The following is a 26,456-nucleotide window of genomic DNA, read 5'->3' as shown; positions in this document are numbered from 1 at the left end:
TAAGTTACTGTGTGCCAGATTAGTACAACTGTTAGACTCAATACCCATGTCATAGGTTAGGAAACTGAGCCACAGCAGTTATATAACTCTGAGCATACAGTTTGGAGCACCCCACCTCCAGACCATAAATAATTAGAGAATAGACACTCAGCACAGGTCACTGTGTATTTGGTACATCTAGTATTGATAAAATTAAAAATAAAGACTGACATCAAAGGCCAGGCGGCGGTGGCTTATGCCTTTAATCCCAGCACTCAGGAGGCAGAGAAAGGCGAATCTCTGTGAGTTAGAGGCCAGCCTGGCTGGTCTACAAGAGCTAGTTCCAGGACAGACTCCAAAGCTGTAGAGAAACCCTGTCTCAAAAAAAAAAAAAAAAAAAAAAGGACTGTCATCAACAGTTCAACAGTACTCCTTTTTGTTTGGTTTGCTTTTTCTTTTCTTACTGCTAAGGTTAACCCCAAAGACTCACTCATGCTACATAAGTGCTTTACCAGTAAGCTACATCCTAAATTCCAGCATGAAATGTTTAAGACAAAAAACAAACAAAAACAAACCCTTGTTGCCTATTAAAAAGCAATTAACAAGGAAATATTTGTTGTATTGTGGTATTACTAAGTGTCCTATATAAACTGCTCTTTGGGCAGACATTAAGGGAAGATGGGACAGGTAGAGCATGTGCTTTAAGTATGCTTGAGACATAGGGCTCAGTCAGCAGCAAAAGAAGAAAGGGAAAATGTTTTGGTTTTGGTTTTAAACTTTTTTAAACAATGGATTAGAAGGGACAGGCATGGCATGCTGGTGCACGCCTTTAATTCCAGCACTTGGGAGGCTGAGGCAGGCAGGGAGTTCCAGGCCAGCCAGAGCTACACAGTGAGATCCTGTCAAAAAATTAATTACTTGGGGCTGGAGAGATGGCTCAGCGGTTAAGAGCATTGCCTGCTCTTCCAGAGGTCCTGAGTTCAATTCCCAGCAACCACATGGTGACTCACAACCATCTGTAATAAGGTCTGGTGTCTTCTTCTGGCCGGCAGGCGTACATTGTAGCCGGGCGGTGGTGGCGCACGCCTTTAATCCCAGCACTCAGGAGGCAGAGGCAGGCGGATCTCTGTGAGTTCGAGACCAGCCTGGTCTACAAGAGCTAGTTCCAGGACAGGCTCCAAAACCACAGAGAAACCCTGTCTCGTAAAACCAAAAAAAAAAAATTGTATACATAAGGAGACTCTATATTTAAAAAAACAAAAAAAACAAAAAACTCCATATTGAGAACTAAATAAGAACAAAAGGCTGAGCATTCAGCCCTTGTTTAGTAGGTATGCAACCCCAAATTTGATTCCCTGCACCACCAAAGTGGATGGGGAAGGAAGAGTGCTGACAGCTGAGCTTAGTAGCAGTTTTCGTAGCCATGTGCAAGGTGATCCTTTACCAGAGAGGAGTGGAGCCAGGTAGCTCGGACTCACTCAGATTCAGTAAAAGAACATTTTTCCTAATAATTTACTAAATAAGTAAAACATTTGGTGTGGTTACTAGTGCTGAATTGCTAAGAGAAGAGTCTGTTTTCCACAGTTATAAGCATTCTTTGACTTAGAATTCATTGTTTAAAAATTTGCCTTAAAGATGGGACTGGAGAAACAACTCAGCAGTTGAGAGAAGGATCTCGAGAGAAGTTGCAGAGATCCAAGTTTGGTTCCCAGCACCCATGGTGGCTCACAACCATCTGTAATTTCAGTTCCAGTAGATGCCTTCCTCTGAGGGTACCAGGTACACACAGGGTACATAGTCATACATTCAGGCAAAATATTCATGCATAAAATAAAATTTTAAAAACATTTGAGAGAAATAATAAAAATTTACATTAAGGAAATTAAAATGTGAATAAATATTTACCTAGAGAAATGTTCCAGTGCCACCATGTAAGACTCAAAAAGTAGAAATGGCTCAAATATCTACCAAGAAAATTGACTAAAGAGAAATTTTAAAATAGTAAAACCTGCTTCTCTGCATGTGTTGATGCACACATGACTAAATGTGTGGAATGTGAATTATAGACGTTATTGTTAGGACTGAGGCCCAGCGCCTGTCATTAAATATTTAAAATAAAAAAGATGATGAGTAGTGAAATGTAAATGTTTAGATTTAACAGAAGTCACCTTCTTAGAAGATAACATTTTTCTCTTGGTTCCTACAGGTTCTTTGCAATTTCTCTATAATTCATTGTTTCTCGTCTTTTTTAGGTAGTGAAAATGAAGAGTAATTTGGAACGGTTCCAAGTTACAAAGCTCTGCCCATTCCAAGAAAAGATTCGGAGGCAGTATTTAAGCACAAATGTAAGTGCCAATGTTCTGCCTCTTTGTATTGAATAATGAAATTAACTTTGCTTTTGTTTAAATGGCTTCATTGTTTTCTTTGCTCGGTATCCTATTTTTAATTTTAAAATGTGTCGTGTATTCAAAATGTATTTAAACTAGCGTGGACTACATAGTAAGAGACCCTGTCTCAAAAAAAAGTACTTGTCATTTAGTGAAAATATTGACTGCCCTATATAGTTTGTACGTTATCAGTGCCTCCTTTCAGCATTGATAAGAATCATCCCAATGTTGTTGGTTTTTTTTTTTTCATATAGTGTTGAGCAGGACAAAGGTGTGTGTGTGCCACACTCAGAAGACGTCTTGCAGAGTCAGGTCTCTCCAGACTAAGTGGGACGTGGGGATCAAACCCAGATTGTTAAGCTTGGCTCCAAGTGCCTTTAACCACCAAGCCTTCCTTATTTTTCTTGATAGATTTACTAAGTGTATAATCCTAAAAATCTGTTACTAATTTGGAAAAACCAAGAAGCATTCACAAACCTGCTAGTGAAGGATAGACACTGTTGATGAATGACAGGAAGCTCAACTGTCCCTGAATGGTGTTATACAGCAATGAAGGCCAGTGATTGGGCATGTTTTTTTGCACAAGGTCTTTAGCGTTGTTCCCAAGCAAAAGTAGAACAGATGAAGAAGAGATCCCTTCAAGAGATACTGATTTGGTGAGAAATGGTTTGTGCAGACATAACATCCAGCATTTCAATAATTAGGATGATCAGAAATGGGGTTTTGCAAAATCTTCATCACTTAATATTTTCCCCAGTCAGCCTTAAGTGCCTTACAACAGGCCAAGAACACTAAGCAGGTGCTCTGCCCTCTGTGCCGCCTCAGTTGATTCTGTTTGCAGCACCATGTTGAGGATTCTCGGGCCATGTGTAGCCATAGAGTAGGCTGTGGAACGCATCTCACTGTTGCTGTAAAGCCCCTGCTACCTGTTGAGAGAAAGGAGCTGTTACATTTTGCAGACAGAGATAATGACACACCCTTCTCTCCTTCAAAATGGGACTAGAGGTGAGGGTTGCTAAAGATTGAATCTGCACTTTACACATCCTAGGCAAGCACTCTGCTCTGCGCTGCCTTGCACTTTCAGCCAGGGTGGGGGCAAACTTAAATCTCTATTTTAGATTGGTCACTGACTGCTAAGAGGACTTGGGACCCCAACTGTCCCCCTCCTCCTAGAATGATAAACCTAACCATTTGAACACTCAACACCTTTACGGAAACACATTCCAAGGCTTTCTAACCTCAAGAGTTGGTGTGATGTTTGATGTGACTTGTTAGACACATGGAGGCAGAACCCTTCAAAGGAGTATAAAGATGAGTGTTGAGTCAGGGATGAAGAATGGTGCCTGCCTGTGATCCTGCACTCAGACAGGCCAGCCTGAGCTTCCCACAGTGAGACCATGTCTTAGAAAAAGTATTGCCACTGCCTCCCTCCCTCCCTCCCTCCCTCCCTCCCTCCCTCCCTCCCTCCCTCCCTCCCTCCCTCCCTCCCTCCCTCCCTCCCTCCCTCCCTCTCTCTCTCTCTCTCTCTCTCTCTCTCTCTCTCTCTCTCTCTCTTTTGAGAAAAGGTTTCTCTGTAGCTTTGGAGCCTGTCCTGGGACTCGCTTTGTAGACCAGGCTGGCCTCAAACTCCAGAAATCCGCCTGCCTCTGCCTCCTAAATGCTGGATTAAAAGCATGCACCACCACTGCCCAGCTATGACCTTTCTTTAGCTGACTAATATGTAAATCTAGAGATCACCTTGGTTTGGCTATCATTGCACAAAAGAAGCAAGCCTAGAGTGCAGTGAAAGCTTCCACATCCTGATCTGGTTAATGACCAGGTGGAAATCATGACCAGACAGAGCAGGTGATTGTCCAACCCTGCACTGCACCCACCATCTGTCTTCTGCATGCACAGTGTGTGCTTATACCTTTGCTGAGGCCTTGTTAACTGATAGATGTGCTGGGAAGTGTGTGCCAGGTTTGGATGTGAAGCATCAGCCTCCTTGACTGCTCGCTCACTTCAGTGTCTCCCTGTGACTTTCAGCTGGTAAGTCATATAGAAGAGATGCTGCAAACAGCCTACAACAAGCTCCACTCGTGGCAATCACGGCGTCTGATGAAGAAGACGTGAAGCATTCGTGGTACTCACAGGTTTTGTGGGTTGAAAAACACTGACCTGCAGTGACTCTGGAAACCTGGCTGAAGACAAGCAGATGCTCGCACCAGGGAAACATCTGCATGCCGGTTCCCAGAGCTGATGTTATTGTACTTGCACATAAGAGCCGAAAGGAGGAGGGGCGGGATTCACCTAACTCTAGGGAGGCAAACTAAGGCAGAACCAAAATGAGCTAAGTTGCGAATATATATGTATGTGTACATGTATATGTATTTAAAGACTGTTTATTGCAGTTACTCAGGAACTGCTTTTGATTTACGTTAAGCTGCTTTCAAAAATTAAAAGAAAAAATAATTTTAAAAAAATTACTTAAAGGGTGCATTGATAAAATCTGAGGGATTTTTCAGTTTTGTTTTCTGGGTAAATTTTTTTTCCCTAAGTTTATGGCACAGGGTAGCCCTAAGTATCCCTCCTCCATCCCCCACCAGGATTCTCCAATGTTTCTGAACTCCAGTTGTCCCTTACATCAGCACGTTAAAGAGAGTACTTTAAACAAGGGCGAAGGAGGCTGTTGCTCAGCCCTCAGGAAGCAGTTGTCAGAAGACACCACTGGTCCTGTGTTTCCTACGGAAATAAGTGTTGCACTGAAGCCTGTGCTTTGGAGTTCCCAAGTTAAGAGGCACATCTACAGGAGTCAGTGGCTTAGTGCAGAATATTGTCGGGCGACAATGATGCTGCATGTATTTCTTGGGTGCAAATGTATATTGCTGAGAATTTTTTAAAGATGGCATGTGCTTTGAAAAGAAGAAATTGCATTTTTAAGAGTTTAAAAATCTTACAAGTGAGAAATATAAGAATTGCTTATTTTCACCTGTTTAGAAGAAATAAAGGAAGTTTCTCATACCTGCTCTTCTTGGTGTCTTGAGTGCTGCTGTCTTGGTGAGTTGGTAATTACTGCAGAGTCCCAGAAGAACCTAAGTGTGACACTGACATTGATAACACACCTGCCGTGTTTCCAGAGTCTGTGCCCCATTCTGTTCCCCATGGGTCACCTCCTGCATCTCTGCAAACCACTTTTTTTTTTTTTTTTTTTTTGAGACAGGGTTTCTCTGTGGTTTTGGAGCCTGTCCTGGAACTAGCTCTTGTAGACCAGGCTGGCCTCGAACTCACAGAGCTCCGCCTGCCTCTGCCTCCCGAGTGCTGGGATTAAAGGCGTGTGCCACCACCGCCCGGCTTCTGCAAACCACTTGTATTAAACACTATAAGCCTTTACAGGTGCTGTGCCCCTTTAACTGGGCACTGCTGTGGTTTCTTGTTCTGTGAGAACCTAACTGCTTTCTCTCTCTCTCTCTCTCTCTCTCTCTCTCTCTCTCTCTCTCTCTCTCTCTCTCTCTCTCTCTCTCTCTCTCTCTCTCTCTCTCTCTCTTTATGAGGCAGGCCACCATATAGACCAGGCTGGCCTCGAACTCAGAGATCTGCCTGCTTTTGCCTCCAGAGTGCTGGGATTAAAGGGGTATGCCACCAGTGCCTGGCTCCACACTGATTATTCTTTTGTTGTTGTTGTTGTTTTGAAACAGGGTTTCTCTGTGAATCCCTCACTGTCCTGAAACTTGCTCTTGGACCAGGTTGGCCTTGAACTTAGAGATCCACCTGCCTCTGCCTCCTGAGTGCTGGGACTAAAGTCCTCTGCCACCGCGCCTGCTTATCACACTGGAAGCATAGGCTCTGAACTGGTAAATGGAAGAGAGGCCAGAGTGCTTCTCAGCTGTGTTAGTAAGACAGTTGCTCAGAGTAATAGCAAATAAGGAAAGATGTCTGTTGAGAAAGACAGACATAAGCACAACTGTGGGGTGTCGTTAGAGGAAATGATGGTGTGATGGCTCTCTAGAGGCAGAAGCAAGTGGAGCTCTAAGTTTGAGGCCAGTCTGGTCTACCTTGATAGTTCCAGGACAGACTGCCAGGGCTACATAGTGACACTCTCGCCAAGAAATAAGATGAAATGGTACACATAAAGGAGCTTAAGGAAGAACAAAAGTGTAGGAGATTGGAGTAGACACCATCAAACATTTTTGGCATGCATGATAGAACATTCTGTAGTCCCAGCACTTAAGGTGGAAACAGGAGGCTTCAGAGACCCAGACCAGTCTGAGCTAGGCAGTAAAACCCATAGGGAATTAAGGGTTTTTTTTGTTTGTTTGTTTTTTTTTTTTTTTTTTTCGGTTTTTCGAGACAGGGTTTCTCTGTGGTTTTTTTTTTTTTTGGTTTTTCGAGACAGGGTTTCTCTGTGGTTTTGGAGCCTGTCCTGGAACTAGCTCTTGTAGACCAGGCTGGTCTCGAACTCACAGAGATCCGCCTGCCTCTGCCTCCCGAGTGCTGGGATTAAAGGCGTGCGCCACCACCGCCCGGTGGGAATTAAGGTTTTATGAAGGAAATCATTTGTTCTAGGGAAGAGCATGGTAAAGGTTTGAAAGACACTCAAGTACTAGGGGAACAAGGAAAATGTTAAAATTGGAGACTTGGTGGAGATTGGGGCTAATTGTTCAGTTTGAAATGGCCTTACTATGTAGCTTAGACTAATGTGGAACTCCCTGCGTATACAAGGTGGCCTCGAACTTGCAGTGTCTCTCTCTGCCTCTTGTGTGTCATAGTTACAGCAGACATGAGCTACTGTACCTAACTTGGTTTTAATTCTAATTGTAAATGACTTTTAGGCCATTTTTATTTTGTGCCCAGGTCAGAAATCCAGGCCCCATGTGTTAGGCATGGCAGAGCTAGAAGAAAAGGTTTGACTATGAAGTTGTTTGAATGGGTTTGGTTTTTTTGTTGTGGTTGTTTTTTTTGGTTGTTTTTTTGGTTGTTTTTTGTTTTTTCGAGACGGGGTTTCTCTGTGGTTTTGGAGCCTATCCTGGAACTAGCTCTTGTAGACCAGGCTGGCCTCGAACTCACAGAGATCCACCTGCCTCTGCCTCCCGAGTGCTGGGATTAAAGGCGTGCGCCACCACCGCCCGACTCTTGGGTTTGTGATTTGAAGAAAAGGTTTGACAGATAGGGAAGCCGGATTCTATCATGCTTTGGAGTAATTGGGACTAGAAAGATGAGGAAGGTGGAGCCCTATAAGCAGAGCAGGAAAGGTTGAGTTCATGGGATGGGCATGTAGCTTACTTGTATAGCATCCTCCTGACATCAGAGACCTTAGATTCAGTCCCAAGTACCATTCCAGGCATGATGGTGCCCTGTAATATGAGCACATGAGGGGGTAGAGGCAAAAGAATCAGAAAATCAGGGCCTGCCTTAACTACATAGCAAGTCCAAGGGCTACTTGAGCTTGTCTTTATGTATGGAGAGACCCTGTGAAAAACCAAAAAAATAATAATACATGTATGTAACCATGTCCCAGGAGTGTGAAGGGATCAAGAGAAGCAGTTCTATTTTATGTCTGTCTTAGGCATGAAATAGTTTGGCTTTGGGATCCTTTTAAAGTAAACTTTAGGGACTGGAGATAAGGCTTACAGCAGTCAGAGCACATAATGCTCTTTGAGAGGACCTACAGTCACTTCCCAGCACTGGATGAGGCAACTGTCAGTCCAGCTCCAGGGGGATTGATACCTCTGATCTCTGGGTACCCGCACTCATGCACATACAAGCGATTAAAAATAATTGTTCAGCTGCGTGTGGTTGCACACGCCTTTAATCCCAACACTGGGGAGGCAGATTTCTTAAGTTTGAGGTCAGTCTGGTCTATAGTGAGTTCCAGGACAACCAGAGCTACATAGAGCCTGTCTCGATAATCGTAATTCTTTTTCTTTTAATGTGAACTTTAGGAGCTGGAGAGATGTGTCCGCAGTTATAAGGGCACTTGTTGCGCTTGCAGAGGACTCAGGTTCAGTTCCCAGCAGTTCCAGGGGATCCAGCACCCTCTTCTGATGTGTGAATATACGTGCAGGCAACACACTGATAAAATTTTTTTCTAATTGTAATTTTTAAAAAAAAAATGACCAGGGCCGGGCGGTGGTGGTGCACGCCTTTAATCCCAGCACTCGGGAGGCAGAGGCAGGTGGATCTCTGTGAGTTCGAGACCAGCCTGGTCTACAAGAGCTAGTTCCAGGACAGGCTCCAAAGCCACAGAGAAACCCTGTCTCGAAAAACCAAAAAAAAAAAAAAAAAATGACCAGCTTGGTCTTCAGAGCAAGTTCCAGGATAGCCAGGGCTACACAGAGAATCCCTGTCCCACAAAAACAAACAAGAAAGAACCTTAACCACCCACTTGCAAAGCCTAGTATCACCCCACCTCCCAAATCCTGGACTGTAATGGCAGCTGGTGACAGGGTGGCATAAGCCAGCCCTATCCAGAACACATAACTGCCATATCTCACTTCCTTTTGAAAATAACCAATGAAGTAGCGGACACTAAAAATTGTTCAGATTAGAAGTGATTTGGAGTTTGGAGGTCTAGAGAGATGGCTCAGTAGTTAAGAATGTTGCCGCTCTGACAGAAGACTCAAGTTTGCTTCCCAGAAGCCACGTGGCAGCTCAACTGTTCATTGCTCCAATTCCAAGGGATCTCTTTTGGGCACCAACATGCACGTGGTGCACTTAACATGCAGGCAGCACACTCATAATACAGAAACATTCACACAATATAGACATATATAGAAAAGAGGAAATAAAAACATCTGTAATTTGATTAGGTTCCCACTTCTGGCATGCAGACAATACTGTATACATAAATAAATTTTAAGAAAAGAATAAAATTTTAAAATATTTTTTTAAGAAAAAGAAAAAAGAAATAGTCTTAACTAAGTAACTGACTTTAGGTCACAGTTGGGATATACCCCGAACTGCAAAGTGTCTCCTAGTCACTGAGGAATGACAGACATATCTGTGACAGCAGTAATCCCCAGCCCAGGCTGTCACACGCTGGCTTTTCATTTGGCCATCCTGCTGTACCCTTGCCTCTGGTTTCCTTCTCTGCAAAGTACATCCCAGGGTCCCCTGGTAGGAGAGCCCATGAGCTGCAAGGTGCCGCGGTTCAGAAAGCATGTCTTGCCTTCCGCAAAGAAGCTGATAGAATGAACTAAGGTTAGACGGCTTAGTCAGCTCTGAAGTCACACTGCATGACCTTGTGATATTTCCTTTAGTCTGAAGCATTACAAGATTGAAAGTTCACAAGGTAATGGGTTGCTGGGTCCCCAGGAAGTACCTTCCTGTGCTATGGACACCAGGGCCAGGATGGAAAGCTGCCTGTTTTAAACTTAGATCTCTGTCTCCAGTATCATGTCTTGCCTGGGATTCCTCAGGGTTACCTCTGCCCTTTCCCAGTTTAGCTTGTTCAAGACTCAGCTGTTCGAGTTCTAGAGGCCAGGGCAGTCTTAGTTATTTTCAGCCCTTAAACTGCCCAGAGCTGGGACATTGCCTTAACCTGATTAAGGAGTGATTAGCCTTGTGTGTAATCCACCTCCCTATTTGGATGTGTATTAAAGTCACAGAAGAGACTGGAACTTTGCCATCTAGTGGTTCTCAAACTTATAGTCACAAAACAGTCTTTCAAAAAAAAAAATGTATTTCACCTAAGACACATGACAGACTGTAGGTTAAGATCCAGCCCCTTGCCAGGCAGGATGGCAAACACCTGTCATTCTAGCACCAGGGAGGGAGAAGCAGAAGGACCACTACATCATTCAGGGCCAGCCTAGTCTCTGTCATGAGTTGTGGGCTATCCAGGGCTATGTGGCAATACCTTGTTTTTAGAAATAGGGGTTCCTGCTGGGCGGTGGTGGCGCACGCCTTTAATCCCAGCACTTGGGAGGCAGAGGCAGGCGGATCTCTGTGAGTTCGAGACCAGCCTGGTCTACAAGAGCTAGTTCCAGGACAGGCTCCAAAACCACAGAGAAACCCTGTCTTGAAAAACCGAAAAGAAAAAAAAAAAAAAAAGAAATAGGGGTTCCTAGACCAGGCAGTGGTGGTGCATGCATTTAATCCCAGCATTCGGGAGGCAGAAACATATGGATCTCTGTGAGTTTGAGGCCAACCTGATCTACAGAGCAAGTTCCAGGACAGGCTCAAAGCTACACAGAGAAACCCTGTCTCAAAAAAAAAGTGCAGATAATCTTGTTTTATTACTAACCTGTTGTCACAGAAATAAATAGCAAACTTGCAAACCTAAGTCCTGGTGCACCAATTACAGTAATCATAAGCAAATCAAACAAGGCTCACCTACATGCTGGTGATAGTCAAGAAATGTTTAATTCCATGGATTTGCCTTCTTGTCAGCTATCAGTTCAGCTTCACTAGATGTCAAAGGCCTTCACACTCTAAAATGTATCCTCTCTACTAGCTCAGTAAGGAACAGCTGTGAAATACCTGTTAGTGCCCAGTGGTGTCCACTTAAAAACCCTGTAGATTTGCAGCCTGGCCTGGAACTTGCCCTGTAGACCAGACTGGCCTCGAACTCACAGAACTCGACCTTCTTCTGCCTCCCTTCTGCTGGGATTAAAGGTATGCACCACCACCATCCAGCACTTAAAAACCTTTAATCCCAGTACTTGGAAGCAGAGGCAGGCTTATCTCCCAGCCTGAGTGAGTTCCAGGACAGCCAGGGCTACATAGAGAAACCCTGTCTCCAAAAAAAAAAAAAAATTAAAAGTACTAGGTGTGGTGATACTTGCAACCCCATCACCAGCAGGAGGGTCAGGAGTTCAAGGCCATCCTGTGTGCTGGCTAGTGAGAAAACACCGCTACCACATTGGCCTGTGAGCCATCTGTGATGACTTTTCCTTATTGCTGGTGGAGGGCCAGCTCACTGTGGGTGGTCCTAACTGCTCCAAGGAAGCAGGCTGGGCAAACCTGTAAGCAGCTCTATACCCTCTGCTTCAGTTTCTGCTTCCAGGTTCCTTCTCTACTTGAGCTCCTGCCTGGCTTCCCTCGTTGGTAGACTGCTATCCAGAAACATAAGATAGAATAAGCCCTCCCCAAGTGATTTTGCTCATGATGTTTTCTTGCAGCAGTAGAAACTCTTAAGACACTGTTACATAGTAAGTTTGCGGCAGCCTACATTATATGGACTGCCTCAAAAAAAAAAAAAAAAAGCATAGCTAATCTTTTTAGATATAATAGTGGAGTAGAAAGACTCTACTTCAACCTCGGGCTCACACTGGCTCTAATATAGACAGTTCTCTGTATTCTGGTGGGTTTTTTGTTTTTGTGTTTTTGAGACAGGGTTTCTCTGTAGCTTGTCCTGAAACTCATAGAGATCCTCTTGCCTCTGCCTCCCAAGTGCTGGGATTAAAGGCTTGTGCCACTACGGCCTGGCTGAATTCTGTTTTCTAACCTGAAGCCTGAGATTTTCAGACAGCGACACCTATGCACATGGCCCTTTGGATAATCCTTGGCAAAAGGGGCTCAGCTCTGCAGAGGGAGGAATCTGTTAGCAGCCCTGCTTCTCCAAGCCAGGCTCTTGTGAAGCCCTACCCATTGCATCCCATTTCTGGCACCTGTTCTTATTGATGCCCAGACTGAAACAAATCCTGGAACTTTTGTTTGTACTAAGAGATCCTTACTGTTCTGCATTTGAACCCAGAGATTGGGGAGCAGAGAGAAGCGTGGGTAACCGATGCTTTGGCTGCAGGAGAGACCTGGCATTACAGAGCTGGCCAACAGGGCACAGACTCTGGACTCCGCTAGTTTGGATTCAGTCCCAACCACTAGCTCACTGGCTTTGTGACCTTGAGCACTTTCCCCAGCCTGCCCACAGCCTGTGCTGGTTTAACCTACAGAAAGGGTCTGATGGTCTCTACTGAACAGGGCGTTTGCCCTGTGAAGTCACTCTTCACCTGAGATGCCTCATGTGAGAGGAGCTCATGAAAGACGCTGGCACTGGGGATGTAGCTTACGTAGAGTGCTTGCCTGCATCACTGGGGGCCATAGTTACTCCATAGCAGTGATGGGGTAAGACTGTGACGTTAACTGGAAACACCTGGACACCATTCAGTGGTCCACAGGGCTTATTTTCAAGACCATCACTCCACATGTCCTGAGATCTAAATATGGGGTTTCACATGATAGCAGTAACGTAGGCAAGAAGGAACGGTCTTGCAAAACCAACCTGATGGTGCCTCCGTTTCCTCATTTGCTAGACAGGCATGATAGCATGACTCAGACTCACTGTAAAGATTAAATGAGCAATAAACCTGAGGCACGGAGATTAGTGCCTGGCCCCAAATGAGAGGTCCATACGTATCCTGTAGTTTATTAGCTATTACTTACCATCTCCAGGCTGCGAGCCAAAGCTAAGTAACTCTGCCTGGTGGGGGTGTAACTGGTGGAGAGCTAACTTTTTCAGTAAAGCCAGACGGCTACATAATTTAAAAGGTCAAAGGGGCCAGAGGGCACGTGTGAAAACATCGTGTCTAGTGACCTGCCCCCACCCCTCATCTCTCGTCAGCCGCTTCATTCTGGCAGGCTGGCACGCCATCTTTATTCCGTTTCTTTATCTCCTGTGATGGCAGCTAGATTGGCCCTGTCCATAAACCTCACTCCCTTTCCTCAGGCCACTCAGAAGTTATGTCAGACTTTTTCAATAACAACACATACATGTTTATAATGTAAAATAATAAAAGGATCCTGGCACCTTTAAACAGGGGACTGTTGCACACATGGGGAACTACAGAAGCCACGTAACCCAAGCCCAGGCCCATAACACATTTGGAAGGTATGGTCTGCTGCGCTTTCAGAGAGGACGCCTCTCATTCTCCCAACTCCCAGAGCATGGGATGGGTGTCTGTGTGCTTGCTTCCAGCCAGTCGCCCACACCCCAGAGTGCTGGGAAAAGAAGGAAGATGGTTGCGCTACCGCTAGTCAGGGCACTTCACAATCCCTGGCTGGCCTTTTTGGGTTGAATGAGCTTGGGTTTTTGTTGGTTTTTTGTTTTTTTTTTCCAGAGTGAAAACAGATTTACTAAAGAACAATGAAAAAGAACTGAGAATTGATCTCTGGGAGTTCGAGACCAGCCTGGTCTACAAGAGCTAGTTCCAGGCCAGGCTCCAAAGCTACAGAGAAACCCTGTCTCGAAAAACAAACAAAAAAAAAAAAAAAAACTGAGAATTGGAGGGGCTAGGGAAGAGGGCTATGTCTACACAATCCCTGTAAGTTAGTTGCCCTAAGTTAAGCTCGGAAGGTGGAATGCTTGCCTAGCAAGCAGGAAGCCCTGGGTTCACTCTCCACCACCACACAAACCAGGCATGGCACTTTGGAGGCAGCAGCAGAGTCAGGAGTTCAAAGACATCCTCCCCCTCACAGCAAGGGCGAGGCCAGCCTGGGATACCGGAGGGCAGTTGAAAACAGCAAACCCTCTAATTAGCTCATGCTTCTAACCTCACTAGCCCAGTGTTTTCTAAATTGACAAAATTCAGTATTAGGAATAATAAACAAAGCTGGGCCGTGGTGGCGCATGCCTTTAATCCCAGCCTTCAGGAGGTAGAGGCAGGCGAATTTCTGACTTTGAGGCCAACCTGGTCTACAGAGCGAGTTCCAGGACAGCCAAAGCTATACAGACAAATCCTGTCTTGAAAAAACAAAACAGAGAATAGTAAATACAAATGAATGAATGTGCTTTTTTTTTTTTTTTTTTTTTTAATTATTAGTGGTTATTTGAGACAGGGTTTTTCTGTAGCTTTTGGAGCCTGTCCTGGAACTAGTTCTTGTAGACCAGGCTGGCCTCACACTCACAGAGATCCGCCTGCCTCTGCTCTTGAGTGCTGGCATTAAAGGCGTGCACTACCACCGCCCGGCTATGAATGTGCTTTTTTTAAATTAATTTTATTAGGGCTGGATAGATGACTCCGTGGTTAAGAGCACTGACTGCTCTTCCAAAGAACCTGGGTTCAATTCCCAGCACCCACATGACAGCTCACAACCATCTCATAACTCCCAGTTCCAGGGAATTCAACACACCCACACAGACATACGTGCAGGCAAAGCACCAATGCATATAAAAATAACTGAATCTTTTCATTTTTTTATTTACTTTGGAAGGAACACTCACGTGTAACAGCACACATGTAGAAGTCAGAGGGCAACTTGTGAGAGCTGGCCAGTCCTCCATCATGTGGGGTTCAGAGATCAAATTCAGTCAGGTGTCAGGCTTGCTGGCAAGCTCCTTCACCCACTGAGCCATCATGCTAGTCCTGAATGTGAATTCTGTAATGTAAAAGTCTATCTTGACTGGCATGGGAGTGTGTGTTTAGCATGCACAAGCTCTGGCTCAGCCTCTTACATTTACATCATTTTGTTTGTTTTGTTTTTCGAGACGCGGTTTCTCTATAGCTTTGGAGACTGTCCCAGAACTAGCTCTTGTAGACCAGGCTGACCTTGAACTCACAGAGGTCCTCCTGCCTCTGCCTCTGCCTCTTCCTCCTGAGAGATGGTGTTAAAGCCGTGTGCCACCACCACCCTGTTCATAGTTATATATTTCAACTCTACATTTTGGGGGCTGAGAGATGGCTCAGAGGTTAAGAGCACTGCCTGCTCTTCCAAAGGTCCTGAGTTCAATTCCCAGCCACCACGTGGTGGCTCACAACCATCTGTAGTGAGATCTGGTGCCCTCTTCTGTCCTGCAGGCATACACGCAAACAGAATACTGTATACTTAATAAATAAATAAATAAATAAACAAATAAATAAATAAATAATTTAAAAAAAAAAACTCTACATTTTGTTTATATTTTAATTATTTTGTTTTTGAGATAGTGTTTCTCTGTGTAACAGCTGTGGCTGTCCCAGATCTCACTCTGTAGACCAGGCTGGCCTTGAACTCACAGATCCACCTGCCTCTGCTGCCTGGGATTAAAGACACTGCCATCACACCCACCCAGCTTTCAACTCTAGTCTTAAAGAAAGAAAATGTAACAAGTAGCTGGGCTGTGGTGGCATGTGCCTTTAGTCCCAGCACTTGAGAGGCAGAGGCAGGTGTATGTCTGTAAGTTCAAGGCCAGCCTGGTCTACAAAGTTTGTTCCAGGATAGCCAGGCTGTTACACAGAGAAACCCTGTCTCTAAAAACCAAAAAGAAAAAGAAAAAGAAGGGGGTGGGGGGAGAAAGAAAAGAAAAACTCTGTCTGGGGAAAAAAAAAAGTAACAAGCACCTCAGGTGACTTGTGTTTTGCTGAGGAGAACTGACGGGTGCAGGTACCCTTCAGGATCAGCAGAGACTTTTGAAGCTCAGCTCCAGCCTCAGGAGTCTGTAAGGACTGCAGCAGCCTCCCCAGCAGCCACTTTCTCTGCACTGAGGCTCTCTGGCTTGCAGCCCTGGGGTAGAGGAGGAGCTGGTAATTGACAATTAGCTGGAAGCTTTCTTCCTTCCCATCCTCAGCCAGCAGCTGACACACGGAAGGGCGGCCCTGACAAGGCAGCAACAGGTTGCTAGGCAGTGGTGTCAAAGGTCTCGGAGCTTCTCTTGAGTGTAGGCTGCTGAGAGCCAGCTAAGAAGTGTGTCCGATTCAACATTCTGCACCGCTAAAAAGGATTTGGAAAGGTTACTAACATTAATAGGTGCCTAAATCTTTACATTTAAGCCTCACAACTTATAAAATGTTATTCTCATTCAATACTGACCCTACAAAATCAAGTAACTGATCAAATTCTCCCAGGGAATGGCAGAGCCAAGAATCCAACCCAGAACCTCAGCAGGCCAGAGTATAGGGGTGAGCCAGAAATGTATCCCTCACTCTCCTTGCTCTGTGACAGCATATGACTGCATCCTTCTAATCATAAGGGAAGCCACAGCCTCTTCTGCAGAAATGCCTGTCTCAATTTTTGTGAGGGGCAGCCAGTATGTGGCAATAGCCATAAACTCTCATGCATTTACATCATGTCTGTCTGTGTGTATGCCTGCAGGCCAGAAGAGGGCACCAGATTTCATTACAGATGGTTGTGAGCTACCATGTGGTTGCGGGGAATTGAACTCAGGACCTCTGGAAGAACACAAACAGCGCTCTTAACCTCTGAGTCATCTCTCCAGCCCCCCTCCCTTTTGTTTTTTTGTTTTGTTTTGTTTTGTTTTTGAACATGAGTCTTTATTGGCCACAGCTTCTTGAGGGGGATGAAGCAGGAGGAGTGGGTGGCACCGATGCCAGGCCGGCCGTGCTTCACAGGCTTGTAGGTGATGGAGAACTCGCCCAGGTAGTGGCCGATCATCTCCGGCTTGATCTCCACCTGGTTGAAGGTCTTGCCGTTGTACATGCCCACCATGGTCCCCACCATCTCGGGCAGGATGATCATGTCCTGCAGGTGGGTCTTCACCACCTCGGGCTTCTCCATGGGCGGCGCCTCCTTCTTGGCCTTTCTCAGGCGCTTGAGCAGCGAGTGCTGCTTCCGTCACAGGCCGCGGTTGAGGTGTCGCCTCTGCCGGGCTCTGTAGAGCTGCATCAGCTGCTCATAGGACATGTCCAGCAGCTGGTCCAGATCCACGCCGCGATAGGTGAACTTGCGGAAGGTCCGCTTCTTCTTCTGCTCCACTTCGGCCATCTTGGCAGCGACTCGGAGCCCCCCCCCCTTAAATATATTCATTTAACATGTATTGGTGTTTTTGCCTGCATATGTATATGAGGGTATCAGGTTTTGGAATTACAGACAGTTGTGAGCTGCCATTGGGTGCTGGGAATTGAACCCAGATCTCCTGGATGAGGTGCCAGTGCTCTTATCCACTGAGCCATCTCTCCAACCCGATCTGTTCCTCCTTCAGCGGAAAGAAAGATGGGGAGAGCAGTTTCTGGGGCAGCTCTCGCCTGAGCAAGCAGTCAGAACAGATCTTGGTGCAGGACCAAGATCTCTGAGCTTTGCAGAGGTAGCGAATTGCCAGGAGCTGGGAGCTAGCCTGAGCTGCTTAGTAGTAAATTCCAAGTCAACCTGGGCTACAGAGTAAGATTCTGCTTTTTAAGTAAGTAAATAATGAATAACTAAAATTCAGAGTCTCATTGGTAGTCCGAAGTTGATAAGCTTTAGAAAAGTGATCACAGACTCCAACCCATTTCTTACAGGACAGCCTGCATCAGGTCTGTGTTTTCCCTAAATGTAACCAGGTCAGACTTGGGTGGGGGTGCACACCTTTAATTCCAGCTCTTGGGATCTCTGTGATTTCAAAGTAAGCCTGGTCTATATAGCAAGTTCCAGGCCACCCAGAGCTACCTGGTGAGACCCTATCTCAAAAACAAAACAAACATACATCAAATAACGATGGTAATAATAATGACACTATGAGGTAGGGCCATTGTTTTTATTTCCCAGACATAAAGGATGTACCGTGTTAAACGACTTGCCTAGAACACAAGCCAGTGTGGGTAAGTACCTGTCTAACTCCTCCTTCAAAGGCTGCCCCTGTGGGGACAGTGCAGGGTGTTTGGGGGCCCTACTGCCTGCACCCACTTAGGCCCTGGAAAAGCGAAAGCTTCTCTCCCTGGTGTGGGGAAGAGGAGCCATGTCCATATTCTCAGAAATCTGGGCATGAATGAGAGAGACAGAGAGAGAACCTCATTGCTTCATCAAGGTGTGCCATCCTGGGCCCTGCAACCATGCCCTCATGCCCCACCCCGGGGCCCTGTACACACAGCCCCATGCCCTGCACCACCACCCCCACGCCCTGCACATGATCCCCAGCCCTGAATCCCGTCCCCACCCCGCCTGGGCCCTGCGTCCCTCCCCAGGTCCCACATCCCCCTCCATCCTGCATCTCCTCCCTCCAGGCTTGCACAGCCCCCACCCCCCACCCCGGCCCTGCATCCTGCCCCTTGCCCCTTGAACTTGATAAGCAACGTTGCCGGTAAGAACTGTTCCTGAAGGTCGCTTGGACCAACCAGCGCATTCCTGCGGCCCAGCTCAGCCGCCTCCGCGCAGCTGCACCTCTAGTCAGCCTCATTGATTTTTCTGCTTCATTAGATTTCTGAGAGGCTCTTCAGGGAGGCCTGGCAGTTCACTTGGGAGCTGTGGAGAGGCATTGTCTCTGCTCTGGGTTTTGTTTTTTACCTTTCATGGGGTTTCAATTTGGCTTTTTTTCTTCTTTGTTTTTGTTTTGTTTTGGGACAGAGTCTCGTATAACCCAGGCTGGCTCAAACTCTCTGTGCAGCTAAGAATAGCCTCCTCTACCTCTGCCTCCACCTCCCCAGTGCTGGAATTGTAGGTGTGCATCACCCCAGTTTATGAGGTGCTGAGGGATTGAACCTTGGGCCTTGTGCATGCTAAGGGGGTGTATCTACTGCCCTGTCCCGGCTCTTATTAGAGACCTGGTCTCCACAGAGAACACGTGCCAAGATTACATGGATTTCATGTCTTTGAAATTTCATTTCATGTCTTCATTTTCTCTATCACATCTGACTTGGTCTAAAATTCTCATTCTGTAAACCAGTGTGACAGGCCATACTCAGCAGAATAACTGAAAGAAAGAAATTAGATGCTTCATTTAAAAGGGTTACTGCATAGGAAATGTTCAGTCAGTATAAGGGATTATTACAGAAAATCTTTTTTTTTTTTGCCAGGCGGCGGTGGTGCACACCTTTAATACCAGAACTCAGGAGGCAGAGGCAGGCAGATCTCTGTGAGTTCAAGGTCAGCCTGGTCTACAAGAGATAGTTCCAGGACAGCCAATGCTACAGAGAAACCCTGTCTTGAAAGAAGAAGAAGAAGAAGAAGAAGAAGAAGAAGAAGAAGAAGAAGAAGAAGAAGAAGAAGAAGAAGAGGAGGAGGAGGAGGAGGAGGAGGAGGAGGAGGAGGAGGAGGAGGAGGAGGAGGAGGAGGAGGAGGAGGAGGAGAAAAAAATCTTTTTTTCTGTTGATGTGGGATTTCCCTCTGTATGCTGTGATTACCATTAATGAATAAAGAAACTGACTTGGCCTGTTGATAGAGCAGAACTTAGGTAGTAGGGGAAAACTAAACAGAACGCTGGAGCTGGACAGAATTTTACCTGGTAAGCCACAGCCATGTAGCGATATACAGATTACTAGAAATGGGTTAAATTCAGATGTGAGAGTTAGCCAATAAGAAGCTAGAGCTAATGGGTCAAGCAGTGATTTAATTAATACAGTATCTGTGTGGTTATTTTGGAGCTAAGCAGCCAGGAACCAACAAGAGGCCTCCTCTTGTTGTCTGTCTCTCTTTTTAAATTTTTATTTATTTATTTATTTTGAGGCAGGGTTTCTCTGTGTAGCCCAGGCTGTCCTGGCTGCTCTTGAACTCACAGATATCTGCCTGCATCAGCCTCCCAAGTGCTGGGATTAAAGGCATGCACCACCACACCTGGCAAAAAAATCTTTCCATAACTTTTTTTTTTTTTTTTTTTTTTTTTTTTTTGTGAATGTCCAAGCTTGTGGATGTGCACGCACAGGCTCAAGTGTGTAGAGGTCAGAGAGCAACTTTTGTTTGTTTGGGCTTTTTTGTTTGTTTGTTTGTTTTGGTGTCCAGACAGGGTTTCTCTGTATAACCATCCTATCTATCCTGGTACTCACTTTGTAGACCAGGCTGGCCTTGAACTCACTGAGATCTGCCTGCTTCTGCTTCCCAAGTGCTGAGATTAAAGGCGTGCGCCACCACCGCCCAGCTTGTTATTGCAATTCTTACAAAGAATGGACCCCCTGAGGTTTGGTCTCCTGTATGATATGAACTCCTGAAAGGAAGCTGCGTTTGCAGACTGACTGATGGAACTCCAGTACTTAGAGATGCTGCATTGCTCGTCCCAGAGGTTAGCTGCCTTAACTGGGGCTAGTTCTAGCCCTCTGGAACAGTCACTTCTGGTCCACCTCTGTGCCAGAGCTAACGTCTTGTGACTAAGGGATAGCTTTCTCAAACCATAAAGCTCAGAAAGTGCCTCAGGCCTAGAGAAAAATGTTTGGGTGGAAGCTTCATCATATACCCAGATTCTGGAATGTTCAGGTGGAAGTTCCACTCCAAGCCCCTTCTCCCATCTCTCTCCAAACCCTGCTGCATCTCAGAGAGTCCACCAAATGATGACCTCTCCCCTAGAGATGCTTGAGATCACTCCCACAGGGGACTTAACTTAAACCGCCCTCCAGAAAACAGATGCGTGGTTTTCTGGGCTTCCTTCCCCGTCTCCTCTCTGGGGGAGCTGGAAAATCATCCAGGAGCATTTTATCCAGTAAACCTGGGCTTTTTCTAAATTGGTTTGATTTGCTTTGATTTGGATTGTTGGCATCGGCGGAGAGGCTTATCAGGATACAGAAACTTTTTCAAAAAACTACCCCCATTTCTCTGTACCTGCCTCTCTGATGAACCCACAAGTGAATTTCAAACTTGCCTTGATTTATGCTTCCGTGTTGGAACATGGAATTTAGGATAACCTTAGTCTGTGTTCCCAGACCATGGCCGCTCAAAATGATTCCAGAATAAACTATCTCATATTGCCTTTAAGCTGTGAATTTTTTTTTAAATCAATTACAGAATAAGAACAATCAAAAAGAGCCAGGCAGTGGTGGTACACACCTTTAATCCCAGCACTCGGGAGGCAGAGGCAGGTGGGTCTCTGTGAATTCATGGACAGCGTGGTCTACAGAGCGAGTTCCTGGACAGGTAGGGCAGTCGCACAGAGAAACCCTGTTTTGAAAAAGAAAAAAATTTCAAGCTATATGTGGTGATGCGTGCCTGTAATCCTAGCACAAAGATCCCAAAATAGGGTCCTGGGGACGGTTATGCCTGGTTCTATGAAGTCCCCCAAAAACCAACAAGGAAACCGAGTCCTATATGTAAAAGCAAAGAACCTTTATTTTATACAAGTTTGCAAACTCGGTCTCTCTGTATGTCCACCATATTGGAATAATCGAGAGCCCCGAGCTCAATTAGAATAAAATTTATAGTAGTAAAGGTGGGGATGAGGGGTTTCTAAGATTCAGGACCCCTGATTGGCTGACATTTGTCTAGTGGTGTCCTAGTGAGTGTGCTGGCAGGTGGTCCTATCTACAGAGGTTGGAAAGTTAACTATTTCCTTTGGATGGTCTGTTCTAGGTGATGCCTGGGGAATCTCAGTTTGTGGTCCTTCCTGTAATCAGGTATTGCTTCAGGGTAAACTGCTGAGACTCAGGCCTCCATTAAGCTTATCGATGGTGGGTCCTACACTGGCAGGTGATAATGGCTAAAAGTTAAGGACTTCCTTTGGGTGGTCTGCTCCTATTAAGCTTATCATGACTGGCTGAGTCCTACAGGGACTAACGGATTTATTACAAGATTTATTGATGCCATGGATAGACAGAGAGAGGGTCAACAGCATCGTGGGGGCTCTGCAGAGTGTTCAGGTCCTAGCAGCAGTGACAGACATTATGGCAGGGTCTCTGAAGAGAATCAGAGATCCTGAGGCAGATGCAGGAACCTCCTCTAGTCCTTGCTGAGAAAGAGGAGGTCCCTTGTTTGGCTTTGTGATGCCCGGGCAGGAAGGGGGCCGGATGAGTGTGATCCTCCATCCTCAACTCACTTTCCAGGTGAGAAATCCCATCTTCAGATCCCAGTAGGTGCCTGTCAATAACTCAGACAGGAGGACCAAGTAAAGCGGTGGCTAGATCCTAACACTGTGTTCTTATATTGGGAGGTGGAGGCAGAAGGGTAAGGAGTTCAAGGACATAGCAAGACCCTGTCTCAAAAAGATGTAAAAATAAAATAAAAACAATTCCAAAGAGCTCAAATCCGTGGTTTTCTCTACAAACAGTGGAGAGGCCCCATTCTTCTGAGGGCCCTGCTCCTTGAGATGATTCCCCCAAGTCTTTATTATGTCAATTACCAGCCCATAGAGACCCAAATCCTCCTCCCTGCTGTTTTCTAAATCCGACCCCGATTTCTGCATCACAGACCTCCAAAGAGCTAGTGAAACAAAGACTCAACTCCCCCTGAAGGAATGAGAAAGGAATTGAAGAGGAAACGAAGGCTTGGCCTGGAAGCTGGGAGCTATGACTGGATGGAAAAGGTTCAGGTTTGTCTTCTGCCTCCTCCAGGGCTGGAAGCCAAGGAGTCAGGCGCCAAGGGCCAAGAGGAAGCCGGCTCCTCTACTCCTCTTCGGCCTTGTTTTCCTGTTTCACCCCCACCCCTTTGAGGAGCTGATTTGCCAACTAGGGTGCAAATTAGCTTGGCTTGACTCTCTCTCTCTCTCTCTCTCTCTCTCTCTCTCTCTCTCTCTCTCTCTCCTCCCTCCCCTGCTGATCTCTTTCTCTCTCTGGAGTCTTTAATTGCACACGGATAAGCAGCCTGCTGAGAATCTGGCACACTCTACAGCCCAGGGGCCTTTTGATGGAATGGAGGTGGCCCAAGAATTGCGGTCCGTCTCCTGCCGTCCTCATTTCCACGTCCAGGGAGCAAAGTCTAGAGCTAACTAACAAAGTGGAATTTTAACTTTCACCCATTGCCCTGAAAAAGTCTAAACACTGGAGCCTACCTTAGCCTACCAAGAGAAATTAGTTGGGCCAACTCCATAAAAAAAAAAAAAAAAAAAAAAAAAAGGCAGTTCCTAATCTTTCCCATTTCAAACCTTCCTCAAACAACTCTGAGGTCTTCAGGGCAACCCCTAGTTGAATCGCCTCCTTAAACACTGGTCCATGTGTTGATAGGGTGTGTGGACCTGAGCCTGAGGCCACAGCCAAGCTTGGGATCTACAAGGTAGCCCTACAAATGTGCAAGTGCTTGATACAGGCAGGATGGCAAGAAGCTGTGAGCTCTGGTTGCCATGGAGATGCTGGCACAGCTTGGACCCGTCTACAATTAAGAAGCAGCTTCTTCTTTTTTTTTTTTTTTTTTTTTTTTTTTTTTTTAAAGGGGAGGAGGAACTTGGTGCTTGAGAGTCAGCTCAGTTTAAGGGACCTGGAGAGGTAGTCTCTATGCCTGCAGCCTTAACAGCTGGGGTGTGGCCTCCTGCGGAGCAAATCCTCAAGGCCCAATTGCCACCCCCACCGCCAAGCAAGGGCTGCTACACGAGACCTGGTACAGTGGAAAAACCCAGAAGCCAGAGACCAGCAGCAGAGCCACACCCCAAGGCCAGGGAGAAAAGCCTGGGCGCGCAGATTCACAAGGGAAAGCCCAAGCCTGGATCTGAGAGTCTGGCGTCTGAATCACCACCGCAGACAAGCGTACCTCACTTCCCTTCTCTGGGTCCCCTGTATTAATAATGTCCTCTCTGGGGGCTAAGGGAAGCAGAGTCACTAAGTACAGACATATCCAGGCTATGAAGACCTCTGAAGCGCCTGTCTCACGACTACAACTGGGGCAAGAAGGACCTTCGGATATGCTTGGATTTCACCTTAGGCTGCAAGCATTTGCACCAAAGACAGGGCTTGGCCCTGCACGCACGCGGGTCGTGCAAGATTCAGGAGGTGCCAGGAAAGGGAAGCTGACTAGATGACCTCAAAGTACCCTTGTGGTCTGGTGAGCTGCCTGTACCTTCCTGCCACCACCCTGGGTGATTCTGCTGGGCAGGACTGATCACCTTTGCCACTGGTTATCTAGAGAGCAAAGGGCAACTGTTTCCCTACTATCGTCCAGGGCTGCTAGGCAGGAGAGTCCAGGCAGTGGCCAAGGAAAGCTAGTAGAGAAATTTGAAATGCATGTGGTGCGTGATCTGAAGCCGTTAAATACTCTGTGCTTTGGTAATATTATCAGCACAACGTCCGCATTCCTATTCTGGTTTTGGAAGGTCTCCCGATTAGGGTCAAAAGTCTTTGACAGTGGATGGGGTGGGGGTGGGGGACTATGGATGTGTCGCAGGTGATCGAGTGCCTTCACACATACACCAAGACCAGTGATTCATTGATAGTGCTACATAAACCGGGCCTGGGGGTGCACACCTGCAATCCTAGCACTTATCACGTGGAAGCAGCAGAATCAGAAATTCAAGGTCATTCATGGTTACATAACAGAGTTCAAGGTCAGACTGGGATAAATGAGACCCTGTTTCGGTACAAAACATAAATAAATAAATAAATAAATAAATAAATAAATAAATAAATAAATAAGAAGGCATGGCGAAACTATCATGAGCCGCACACAAATAAAGGACACAGTGAACCTTATAAGGTTACAAACAGCCGGGCGGTGGTGGCGCACACCTTTAATCCCAGCACTTGGGAGTCAGAGGCAGGCGGATCTCTGTGAGTTCGAGGCCAGCCTGGTCTACAAAGGGAGTTCCAGGACAGGCTCCAAAGCTACAGAGAAACCCTGTCTCAAAAAAAAAAAAAAAAAAAGGTTACAAACAGAGCCTTCTCCTGTCAGCCCCGCCACAGCCAGAGGTCTCTGCTGTAGGCACTGGCGAGCTTGCCCCTTTAGGCCTTGAGCAGACCCACAGACCCGCCCCCCCCAGAAAAGGTTAGACTGCCTTCTAGGGCAGGAGACCTCTGAGCATGCTCAAAAAACAGGGCAGAGAGCTTTGCCTAGCTTCATGTCCAGTTAGAACCTGCTTTAGGAGACGTGACCACACAAGTGTTGTGTAAACAGTTTAAAGGAAAAGCAGCCAGCAGCCTCACAGCTCAGTCCTTGTCCCTTCCCCTTTCAGCCCCAGGAAATGACAAATAGACCTCTACGACTGTATTTCATACTTTTAATTGGATTGGATACACCCGGTATTTCTCAATAGTTTACCCTTGTTTCTTTGAGTCAAGACTTCGAATATACTTCTCTATTCTGTAGAAGAAGGTTAAAACAATCTGTACAGAGTTCAAAGAATGATAGGTTCTTATCAGAAATCTCTCCCCACCCCCACCCCATAGCCCAGCTGGCCTCAAATTCACTGCAAAGCTCAGATTGCCTTTGAACTCCTGGTCCTCTTGTCTCTGTCTCCCAAATGCTGGGCTGTGGATATGCACCACCATGCCTGCTCTGAACACAGGCCTCGAGACACCCGCCCCCACCCTGCCTGCTGGGGGGGGGACTTGAGACACCCGCCCCGCCCCCACCCTGCCAGTGCCTCCTCTTCGGCAAACCGAGCACTTCACTCATCTTTGTTAAGCCATGTCACCCAAAGTAGCAGAAGGAAAGGACTGTCACAGGGTTCAGGATCCTCCTTGCCATCTTTTGCTATGGGACCCCACACTGGGGACTAGTGGGGTTTGGGACTCCCTCTGCAGCACTGACCTCAATTTGAAAGTCACTTCCTGTGACAATCTTTATCTGGGGCCTGCCAACGGGACACCCCTGTTCTCCCAGGAAGAGTGGAGAGCAAAGGACACCGTTGTCTCTTCTCCCCAGGGTAAGACCTGGTTGGAGGGGCATGGAGTCCCTAAGATGGAGTCTCTTAGGGAACCTCAGAGAGATTAATGAAAAGTCCAGTCCAACAGGAAACAGAGGCACCATTTAGAGTGCCTAGAAGAGCAGAGGGGGAGGAGAAGGCGTTGGGATCCTAGGAGCTATCATCCAGACCCCAGGAGGTGGCACCAAGAAAGCCTGAGAAGCTGGGGCGGAGTCTTCAGATTTCACACCCCTCATCTGGGGGGTGAATGGGCTGGGGACTGCGGGAGGGGGTGTGTGACACAAAGCAGTTTCTCAGGTGTCAGAGAGAGAGAGAGAGAGAGAGAGAGAGAGAGAGAGAGAGAGAGAGGAACCTCTACTTTGGCACGCACACAGCACTCCCCAACAGGTCAAGGACACAGGCACATGAGGTCCTCTGCGTCTTGGGCCCTGCATCTCAGGAGAGCCATCGGCCTTGCCGTCACGGACAAGGTGAAAACAGGCAGACTGGCAGTGAGTGTTCAGAGGGGCTGTGGGGTGTGGAGGGTCCTGGATAGATGTGGCTACAGGCCTCTTCCGTGTCCTCACGTGTCCTGTGCATGTGTGCTGTGTATGGTCACCAAACAAGGCACCCTCTTTCCGACGGCCTTTCAGACACCTCGCTTTCACCTGTCTTTCCCATTCTCTAGAAACTTCAGTGACTTCTGACTGCCAAAACCCGAATCAGCGTCCTAGCCTGACACCGGAGGCTAAAGACGTCCCGACATGCCGTGTAGCTTGTGGTCTCAGCATTGCTTCATCCCTTTT

The 26,456-nt window shown here is 46.6% G+C and overlaps 1 protein-coding gene and 1 pseudogene across 1 annotated transcript in view; one reads left to right on the top strand and one right to left on the bottom strand.

The window, feature by feature from the left end:
• Gtf2h1 (general transcription factor IIH subunit 1) overlaps positions 1-5,358 on the top strand; it is a 30,139-nt gene extending 24,781 nt beyond the window's left edge. Inside the window, exons 14-15 of the mRNA XM_057756433.1 lie at positions 2,232-2,324; positions 4,392-5,358. Coding sequence (XP_057612416.1) covers positions 2,232-2,324; positions 4,392-4,478 — 180 coding nt within the window. The 3' untranslated portion in view covers positions 4,479-5,358. The remainder of the gene's footprint in view (positions 1-2,231; positions 2,325-4,391) is intronic.
• A 10,517-nt stretch (positions 5,359-15,875) lies between these two features.
• LOC130865120 (40S ribosomal protein S15-like) lies at positions 15,876-16,979 on the bottom strand (annotated as a pseudogene).
• Positions 16,980-26,456: the final 9,477 nt, after the last annotated feature.

Source organism: Chionomys nivalis, chromosome 23 (assembly GCF_950005125.1).
Source record: "Chionomys nivalis chromosome 23, mChiNiv1.1, whole genome shotgun sequence".
Taxonomy (NCBI): Eukaryota; Metazoa; Chordata; class Mammalia; order Rodentia; family Cricetidae; genus Chionomys; species Chionomys nivalis.
This window is presented reverse-complemented; position numbering and strand designations above follow the sequence as displayed.